General features: G+C 53.4%; 1 protein-coding gene across 1 annotated transcript; it reads right to left on the bottom strand.

Moving 5' to 3' along the window:
• Positions 1-4,211: 4,211 nt before the first annotated feature.
• LOC109683868 (kallikrein-1-like) lies at positions 4,212-8,547 on the bottom strand. Its single transcript, XM_020159924.2, has 5 exons — positions 8,502-8,547; positions 6,733-6,892; positions 5,139-5,425; positions 4,888-5,027; positions 4,212-4,401 (listed from the first exon to the last, which is right to left on the bottom strand). Exons 1-5 carry the CDS (start codon positions 8,545-8,547, stop codon positions 4,246-4,248), a joined length of 789 nt encoding a protein of 262 aa, XP_020015513.2. The 3' UTR covers positions 4,212-4,245.
• Positions 8,548-10,581: the final 2,034 nt, after the last annotated feature.

Here is a 10,581-nt window from a genome sequence, read left to right as displayed (position 1 = left end):
TGGGTGAGAGCTCAGGAGGTGTGTGGGCACCCCAAGGTGTGTGTGTGTGTGTGTGTGGCCTCTCCTGCTGGAGGGTGGGACTCTTAGATTCTGTTTTCATACTTTTCTGTGGTTTTCTGATGAGCTTTTGAGGCAAAATAAAGCTTTACAAACTTTTACTTCCTTCTTTCCTTACTTTCTTCCTTCGTTTCTTAAGTCCTTCCTTCCTTCTTTCTTTCCTTCCATCCTTTCTCCCTTCCTTCCTCATTTCCCTCCTTTTTTGTAATGGGGTTTGAACTCAGGGACTCCCTCTTGTGAGGAAGAACTCTACCACTTGAGCCAGGCTCTTGCCCCTTTATGCTTATGTATTTTTTCAGATGAGGTCTCTTTCTTTTCTGGGGCTAGCCTTGGACCTTGATCCTCCTACCTAGGCCTCCTGAGCAGCTTCTAGTACAGATGTGTACCACCATGCTCAGTTTATTGGTTGAGTTGGGGGTCTCACTAACTTTTTGCCTGGACTGCCCTCAAACTGTGATCTCAATCTCGGCCTCCTCAGTAGCTGGGATTACAGTCGTAAGCCATTGTGCCCAGCTCCCACAAACTTCTCCATGTTTTTAAAAATAGTTTAAAAAAAAGTGGCAGTGATTAGATCAGCCATCTTTTCAAGTGACGAAGGACTTTGCATCTCTGTCTTTTTGAACAAGTTGTTCTTCCCCTTTCCCTGTCTCCCTGTTCAGTGCTGATCTCTTCTGTATGGTTGGGAAGAGAGCTCTGTAGTAGGGATATGAAAGGCAGTGCAGTTAGCAGCGATGATCTGAGACTGTGCTGCCCAGATTGGAAACATGGCTTTGTCCCTACTGGCTTGAGCACGTCATCCAACAGCTCTGAAGTTCTGTCTCCTCAGGTGTCCCTGGAGACAATAATACTTCACAGGGTTGTTGTGAGGACAAAATGGGCAGACAACACATTCAAGCACTAAGAACCCATGGTAAAAAAGGTCAGTTGAATTCTATGTACACTTCAGTCCCTGATTTTAACTCCAAAATTTTCTTTCTGTTATGGGGGTGTGACTCAAGGGTCAGAGAGCCTGTCTAAGCAAGCTTAAGCTCCTGAGTTCAAACCCCAGTACCACCAAAAAATTAATAAAGCAAACAAGTAAACAAACAAAAGTTTCTTTCTTCATCCCTACCTTGTTCCTGAGGCCGAGGCTCATATTCTTCCTTCCTTGAAATCCACATTGAGATGCACCACAGGGGAGGAGAAATGAGTTATTTTTGCGGGCCACCATTGATGGGCAAGTCATTGCTTTATTCATGCTTTCACTCATGGCTCAGTCTACCTAACAAATGTCAGAGGTCCTGTGCCAGGCTGTGGGGCTATAACAAAAACCAAACTGGATAGGATCATGAAACTCGAGAAGACTGGCAGAGAAAAATACTGAAATCATTAATCACGAGTCTGTGTGTGCGAGTGAAGGACCTTGCCCCCGGGAGCATTTAACACAGGCTATGAGGGGCTCAGGAAGAAGAGGATGGTGGGAAGGGAAGAGATGCAGTGGTGGTGGAGGTAGAGTGGAAGTTGGGTGTAGGACAAGGCAAGTTTGGTGGGCAGATGGTTGGAATTCAGCAGGGATTCAGAATAAGGTAAAAGGCAGGTTTTGGGTGGGGTTGGGGATGTGAATATGGGTAGGGTGGAGACTGGGATGCAGCAAAGCTAGGAAGAAAGATCCAGGCCACCAGAAAGCCATTCTCTCCCAGCAAACTTAGGAGATGCACTGGACCCATCAGACCAGCTGTTTCTCTGGGAGGAGGACCGCGAGTTCATCCTGCGGGGCTGGTCTCTTGTCTTCATCACCCTGGCAATCCAGCTGGTGTTCAGCGTGGCGGATGGGCGAATGGCCCACCTGCAAGGCCCCTACACTGGCTACCTGGGATTCTGGACCAACTGTAGGAAGCACAAGTGTGCCAGTGTGGGCCAAGTCACCGGTCAGTGATGCCTGCACAAGCCAGGGGTCTCCAGATGGGTCTCTGGAGGTGACTGGGATGGAGGTCTCCTAGGAGTCTCATTGGGGAGGGCCTCAGGATGGTGGGGTCTCTGAGGATGCCAGGGGGTGCTTTCTGAGTGACAGTGGACTTTGGAGTTTCTAGGAGGTGACTTGGGTGATGTGAGGGGGTGATTTGGAGGGTGTTTCTGTCAGGACATGGTGGGTGTGTGTTCAGCGGCTCATGGTGCCAGTGGAGTGGCTGGGACTTGGCCTGAGAGTGTGGGGATGACCTTGGGCATCTGTCCCCTCCCCCAGTTCTCATTCACATGAGCAAGGGCTTCATGATGCTCGCCCTGGCCCTGTGCTTGGTGCTGCTCCCCGCCATGGTCCTCTCTTTCCGCTCAATCTTCAGGCGCCTGAGCAAGATCGACTTTGTCTGCAGTTTCCTGAGCATCAGCGTTGGTAAGCTGGGCTCAGGAGGGGGTGCTCTGCTCACCCCTGGACCTGTCTGCGAGGAGGTGGGGCTGGAGCTCCTGTGCTGCTGCGGTGGTCTGGAGGCGCGGGGCTCTCTGCCCCTCTCTTGCTGTGTGGCTTATTGACTTCCCTCTTTGGTTCAGACCCACATGTGGGGTCCATTCTCTCTCCCAGGGTCTGTTTCTTTGTTCCTTCCCTGCTCTCTAGGTGTCTGTCAATGTGTCGTGCGTGCATGCGTGTGTGCGTGTGTGTGTGTGTGTGTGTGTGTGTGTGTGTGTGTGTCTGCTGGTCATGGAGGGTGGGAGAGGAAGTCTGTCCCTCTTCTCTTACCGGGGGTCACAGAGTCACTGTCCAGCCTCCTGTCTGTCTCTGGCCCCATCCCTTTGCAGGGCTCCTGCTTCTCCTCAGCCTGGCACTCTTTGCAGTCAACTGCCAGAGCCTGCACCCGAAGCCACAGGTGTCCTACCTGGTGACCTTCTACCTCTGCTTGTGCGCCAGCTGCTTGATGCTGTGGGCAGGTGAGGGCCAGGCCTGAGAGAAAGGGCAGGGCCTTGCCGGGCATGGGCGGAGCCTAGGGTGGGTGGGCGGGTCTTAGCCGAGCTGGGGGCGGAGCCCGGGGAGAAAGGCGGGGCTGGACTGGAGGGATGGGGCGGGGCCTGGGGAGACACTGGAGTGCAGCGCCCACCCCGGCCCCTCCCCCAGGAGCCCTGTCCTACTTCAACCAGGTGGGCTTGTGGAGTCGAGGCTTGCGCTTCATGGAGCAGCGGCTGAGCTTTCGCCGCTGGCTGCGGCAGCAGTGCACCCTGAAGCGCTTGTCCCAACAGCAGGTGTCGGGCTTTCGGACCCTTGATGTGTCCAGTTCATTCTCCACCCAGAGTGACCTTCAAAGCCCTCCAGGGAATAACGCCAGAGCTTCTCAGGACACCAACCAGTAACTGAGGCCCGACGCTGGGTCCTCTCCTTCAGGGTGGCTATGTTCCGAGACTCCACCTCACTTGAGGCTCTCGTCCCTGAAAATGGGCAGCACCTGAAGACAGGTGGCCCACCCGGGTCCTGTCCTTGTCACCTGGATCATCACAGGGCCCCCCATGCCAGAAGTCCGATGCTCCCCTCCGGTTCTGCCCCTTGCAGCAGACACTCGTCCTTGACCCATGTGAGCCATGGCAGCCTGTTCTACTGAGTCCTGAGTGCAGCTGGCTTGTGTGGCTCCATCCCTGGCCCGGCTACGCCCCGCCCCCGTGCCACCCTCACAGGCCTCGCCTCAAACCCCCTCCATCCTCTTGGCCTGGGCTGTACACATCCAAGCTCCTCTCCTGGAGGGATGTCCGGCCCCACCCTACATAGCCACTCCTGTCCCCAGGGCCAAACGCTGCACCCAGCATTTGCTGAAGCCAGGACCTCTTTTGGTGCAGGTACCTCCTCAGGAAAGCGTGGCTGGCACTAACAAGCTCCCTCCCTCTTCCTGATTTCCCTCCACAATAAAGCATGGGCGCTATCCAGTCACTTAGTGCTGCCCAAACTCCAAAGGGAACATCTGGCCCTGGGTTCACCTGGACCAGGTCAGGGTCTTCCAGAAAGAGCTAACCTGTCTGGGATCCCTGAGCCTTTCCTGCCTGTTTGAATGTTATAACCCCTTCCCTTTGCCCACCTTCATGTCACACCTGGCAAGCTGGGACCAAGGAAGTTCTGACCTCAGCGGGAGGGTCCTGAACAAGTAGGCACTAAGTCTGAAGGGTCAGATAAAGGCAGAATGTGACACTCATTGGATGCATATTCTGTTTTACTGGGAGTAGGGGACAGCAGGGGACTCAAGGGTGGGCCTGCATAGTGTCATTTGTCCACTGCAAATACTTAACAACTCTGGTGAAGACAGCAGGCTTGTGGGGCTGACCACATGGGAAGTGGCTCCATGACATAATACCTTGAAGCATCCCATCGCAGACCAGTGGGCCCCCTGAGTCACCCTGGGAACAGCAGATGGAGAGAGAGAGAGAGTGAGTAAGGTCTGCAAGCCAGGCCAGGTTCTGTCTACAAGCCCAGCTATCAGACCTGAGGTCTCCAGAGCCCACTCTCAGAGGAAGGAAGACAAAGGCCAGATTAATGGCCCCTGGGAAAGGGAGGTCAAGTCCAGCTCCTTTACAGTGAGCTCAGTAGGAGCAGGAGCAGCTATGGGACCTACTGTCCCCTCAAGGACCCTCTCCCAGACTTTCTCCAGGAAGCCTTCCTGGACTAGACAGAACACAGGCAATGCAGGGAGGGGGGGTGCAGAGAGACTCAGTAGGGGCCTGCAAGGTGCCAGAAAGGGGAAGCAACTGAGGCACTGGGGGCGGGGCTACTGCGGGGCAGGCATGGAGCAGATCCCTGGTACAATTAACTCTCAGACCCCAGTTCACAATCCCAGTCCCCTCCCGCAGCCCTCCAACACCCGGGGCCAGGGAAGCTTTGCTCACAAAACAGGCATCTTTGCTGTCCTCCTCCAAGTTCCCAGCACACAGCATTTTCTCTGACACCTTCCAGGGGTAGGATTTGTCACATTCTTCATTAGATGTGACAGTCAGATCCACACAATGCAGAGTGTCTGGGAACACCACTACCAGCCAGGGAGAAAAAGGGCTGTGGGCAACTCCATCAGGGTCTTCACCCCTCCTCCCTCAGATCCTGGTGTGCAGGCTCCAGGCTCCCGGGTCTGGCATAAACATACATTTTTCTGGTTCAATACTGCCCCAGTTGGAGGAAATGCAGGTGTTCCCCTCTGCTAGTTCCTCGGTGGGAAGTATCACAGGCTTCACAGCATCCGTGATCTGAGCGGGATGCTTCAGATGGAGCAGCATCAGGTCATGGGTGTAGTCCTCTCTTGGGTGGCGGGTGTTGTTATTCAGGAGGCTCATGTTGAAGCCTGGGTGTGGGAAACTGTCTCTGACCTGGAAGAACTGGCTTGTTGGTTCATCCTCAAAGGGGTTGTGGTGACCTAGCCAGATCTGATGGATTCTGGGACAGAAAGGATGGAGAGAATGAGGAGGGAGGATTGCCAGGAAACTGGGGCAGGGAACACAGGAGATGGTCCCCAAGAGAGACAGAGAAATAGTGAGTGAGGAAGAGGTGGGAGAAGGGAGATGAGAGGCCAGAGACAGAGAGACAGATAAGAGGAGGGGAAGGAGGGGAGGGGAGGGGAATAAGAGAGGGGAGAGGAGAGGAGATGAGAGGAGAGAGGAGAAAGACAGAACATGAAAGGCAGACACAGAAAACCTGAGTAGAAAGAAAGAGCTATAGGGATGGCGGGTGAGAGGGAGAGGGAGCAGAGTGGGAGCAGACAGAGCAGAAAGGAGACAGGACAAGAAGGAGAAAAGACAGAGACAGTGAGAAAGACACAAAGGGAGTAGAGGGGAGAAAAGACCAAGGGAGGAGGTAGGAAAGAGCGAAAGTGTGAAGGGGACACAGGAAGCAAAGAGAGAGAAAGACATTGAGCAGGGAGGAAGCCAGGGACAGAGAGAGAAAATAGAGATGGTGGAAGGGTACAGGGGGAAGGAGAGGGGAGGACCTGAGAGCTGCTCAGCTGCAGTGGAGCTGGGCTGAGGGCTCCCCAGCAGGAGGGCCTGGCCAGAAGAACAAAATCGTGGCTCCTCCCTCCCCAGCACCCTGCCTTCCTCTCCCTTTTTCCTCTTCTCTTTCCTCCTCCCTCAGTTGCTCTGTCCCAGCTCCAGCTCAGCCCAGCCTTCAGGAGGAAGGCTGTGTCTTCCCAGAGTGGACAGAAGGACCTGCAGGGAGGGGCCATGCAGAGGGAGAAGCACCCTTCACACACACACACACACACACACACACACACACACAGTTTGGGGATAGTCCTTCCTTTTTTCTGTGGTTCCCCATACACACACTTCCATCCTGGAAGTGTGGTCAGTAGGGAGGGAGGAGAGGTATGAGGCAGAGACCCAGAGAGAGAGAGATAAGCAAAGACATACATGAAGGGGGAGACATGTAGCTGTGACAGAAGGCCACAAAGACACCAGGACAAGAACAGACATGGGGGCAGACCAAGATATATGGATACAGAGAAAAAAAGGAAGACAGAGACAAAAACACATCATGAAAAGACACAAGAGGCAGACACAGAGACAGTAGCAGGAGAAAGTCCATGTGGCCAGCATGGTCCTGCCTCAGCTCTTCCCTTCTTTCAACCCTGCAGAAGCTCCATCATCCTCTTCCCTGATCTGGGCCTGAGGTCAATCTGGAATGGTGCTGGTGGGCTCACTCTTGGGGAGCAGTGTGCCCTCTTCCAGCCCTTTGCCCCTACTCACTGATGTATGCAGTGGGCAGCTGTAAGCACCCACTGAGGATGCACCAGGATGCCCCCACACTTGATATCGTTGAAGTAGTACAGAGCTGCTGCCCAGGGTTGGGAGTTCCTCGGACACTCCTCACCTCCGATGACCCGAGACTGGGTGGAATATTCAGCACCTGCAGAAGGGCCAGGGGGGAACTGGGCTCTGAGAGGAGTGGAACAGACAGAGAGGCACCAGGCCAGGACTGGGGTCTGGGCACATGGTCAAGGGATTTGTGGAAGGGGCTCAAATTCAAGAGCCTCCCATGGGCTTGCAGATTGTGGCTGCTCCTGGGTTCGGGAGATGTATGCTCTGGGGGACAGAGTTGACTCCAGGAGTCACCCAGGCAGCATCTGGAGCAGATGTCGACTCAACAGGTCAGTCATGAGGGTCTCAGGCTGAGGGATGGGAGGTGGGTTGTTTAGAGACTTAAGGATTCCAGAAACCAGGGAGAAGGGTCCATGAGAGAGGATCCAGGCTGGGAAAAGTCCAATTTGGAGTCTCAGGTCTCCTAGGCCAGGGAAAGGTTAGGGCCTGGGTTGTGTTTTTGGGATTCAGGAGAGGATGAGGTGTTAGAGAACTAGGTCTGAGTGAAAGAGGGCTCCAGGAAGGGGATTTTAGGGTCGCTGGATAGGACTGGAAGGGGTCCTCTGGACTGGGAAGGTTAAGGCTCGCAGTGGGCTTCTGATAGCTTTTGGGGGGCTTCTCATGTTGCAGGAATGGCATCCATGGCGGAGGGGCCCTGAGAACAGAGCTGTGATCGGCATTAGGATAAGGCTCAGGTGAGGGGTGAGTGACAGAGACTCTGGGCTAGGGTGAGGGGCAGGCTCTGCTGCTAGTGGGGATGGGGTCATGGTCTGAGGGGACTGGAGAGGTTTGGGGTCATTGGGGGAAGTCTCATAAAGGCAAAGAAAAGGGGTTAAAACAGACCAAGCCATCGTGGAGACCAAGTGATGTGGGGTTGTGAATCACACATTGGGTCCTTGGTAGACCAGGCATGGTGGCCTGGGAAGGCATTCAGGATACTGGGCGGAGTCCCAGAAAACCACAGCTGAGGGGAGGGGCTCAGATGGAGAGGGGATGAGGCTTGTGGCAGATGGAAATTCTGTAAGGGTAGAGGGTTGGGGTACTTTTTTCTGGGAGGAAAGACTGGGCTACTGTATGGGGTGGGGGCAGAGCAAAGGGACATTTGCATATCCCCATATCAGGATGAGGGACCCATGTGTTGTCTCCTGACAATTTGTTTAACAAACAAACCCCTGCCAAGGTAGGCTGGTGGAGTTTGGGGGACATGGGAAGAAAGGGAGACCAATGCCTGTGTCTGCAGGACACATCTGACAGCTGGGTGGGTAAAGTCACTGGGTATGGAGGACTAAGGCCATTGAGTCACATAAAAATAGAGAGTTAGAAGGGATGATCAGGGTCCCAGGGTGGGGGGATTTCTTGGAAGAGGTGGAGACGCCCAAAGAGAGACAGAGATGGCCCAGGACCTTCCCTTTTGGTACTGGCTAGAGAAGAGGAGAAAGTTCTGAGACAGGTGGGCAAGAGTGGGGAACTGATGTCAAAGGAGGCTATGACAGTAAGGGGCTCCAAGACAAGAGAAAGGGCCTGGTTCTTGGTCTAGGGTGGGCTGAAGACTGGAGGGACGAGGCTGGCATGCTGGCTGGGAGGGGAAGGACTTACAGGAGTGAAGGAAGCATGACAATCAGGGCCCCCACCCCTCCCGCATCCTCCCACTATCTTACCAGTCCCCCCCAGGGACAGGGCAAAGCACAGAATGAGGAACCACATTATGTTAGAGATGTCCAGGGGTGGGCAGGCAGGAGGTGAGCTAGTAGCTGGGGAATCTCCTTTGGGAGCCTTTAAAAGTCCTCATGCCCCCAGAGCCCCGCCCTTGCCATGCTGACACCAGATATTGGCCAGGGTCCCATCCCTGCCAACAAAAGTAGGGATGTCCCCTCCCACCCCAAGCTGGAGAAGGACCTGTTGTCCTTCAGGTCCTGGGTCATTCGGGCTGCATGCCCAGGGCTCAGGTCAGGTGAGGTGGGGCCTGCAGCTCCTGTGGCCTTGTTCTGTGTGATACAGCCCTCGAAGCAAGGTGGTAGATTGGAGCAGTCTGAAAACAGGAGGGTGGAGGATTAACCAACCGCCATTACAAAGCTCCAAGTAAGGCCCCAAACCCCAAGATCTGGGGTCTGCTCAAATACCAGTAGTGTAGGCTCTAATCCCCTGCACCACTCAGAGCCATGATACCAACTTGAGAGAAGATGCATCCAGTGTGGGAGAGGCACAAAGTGCTGTAGTTAAAGCCTCCACTTTCTAAAAGGTCACTTTCCAGGGATGAGGATGGAGCACACAGGCCTAAATCTCCAGGACCTTGTCAGTATGAATAAGGACAGAGCCCTCCTGCTGAGAGGTATTCTCTCACCATGCCCTGCTCCATCAACTTCTCCAGGAGTCCTTGCTGTGTTTGCTAACCATCCTTCTCTTTTCTCTGGTTCTGTATTGCTCCTTCTCTCCCTCACCCATTTCATTTGCTGTAGGGCCTGGATAGAGAGAGGAAGAGAAAGAACCAGAGAGCAAGATATTCTCTCTGGCTGGAAATGAAGATGAGAACTCAGGATATGATGGGTTCAAACAGGTGGTCACTGAGAGCCAGTCACCAAGGCCATCCATGCAACACAAATGTTAACTGGATGTAGCACTCCATATGTGTAAGACAGGCTTGATCCCAGGGTGTGTGTATCTCAGCCAAACACATGGGCATTGATGCACAACCAGACTTGCACACAGGTTCTGACATGGACAATGCTGTAGCTGAACTCAGCTGACACGGACACAGTATACTTCAATAATCACGGCATGAGCGGCCATAGGTGGTGTAAGTGAATAAGCACAGCTAAAACACTGGGTGGTGGGGAGAGAGAGAAAGAGAGAGAGAGAGAGAGGAGGGAAGGATAGAGGGGGAGGGGAGGAGAGGAGAGGAAAGAAGAAGGAGGGAGGGAAGAACAGAAAATTCAGAGAGGGAGAACAGAGAGAAGAAAAAGAGACAGGAGGGAGGAAGGAGAGAGAAAGAGAGAAAGAAAGAGGGAGAGCAGTTTGGGCATAAAATGAGACCTAATCCAGTCTCCACTATAGGTCTAGCCACCCACAAGCTTACACACAGTCAGGGTCTTAAGGAAGGTACCCAGGGGAGACACCAATGTACACTCAAGCCCCAAAGTTTGATTCACAGCCAAGGTCTGCAGTGTGGTGGTGACAACCAGAGTCTGTCCACCTGACTTGCAACAGCCCCTTTGAGTCTTTGACGAATTTATTTGGCCAGAGTATGCTTCTGTTTCCTCACTTGTGAAATGGGGTTTGTTTTAGGAAAATTGTGTGCCTGTTTGTGTACACACGTACATGACAATGCTGTCATACAGTAAATGCTTCATAAGCATTTGTTATTTTAATCAGGGCACATGCGTATCATGTGTATCATTGGACATTCATATGGATTTTCATGTTGTGGAGAGAAACATGGCCAAATCATACCAATTCACAGAACAGATAAAGACAGTCAAGACTAATACTGCGATCCATCCATAAAGCCTTTAGTGGTGATTCAGAATTGCAGATCCAGACCCCAGAGACCCGGCATTCAGATATGGACACATTGGGTCAGATTTCAGGGAACTCCCAGACACAGAGCTGGAAGGTGAGAGACACATCCTGGAGACCCAGGGGGCCAGGACAGGAAGTAATTCTCCATCTCTCGATCAGCCCCCAAGTCAGATTCTAGATGTGGAAGATTTCCATATGGGACATGGTTCACCCATGTGGGGA

Source organism: Castor canadensis, chromosome 16 (assembly GCF_047511655.1).
Source record: "Castor canadensis chromosome 16, mCasCan1.hap1v2, whole genome shotgun sequence".
In the NCBI taxonomy this organism is placed as follows: domain Eukaryota; kingdom Metazoa; phylum Chordata; class Mammalia; order Rodentia; family Castoridae; genus Castor; species Castor canadensis.
This window is presented reverse-complemented; position numbering and strand designations above follow the sequence as displayed.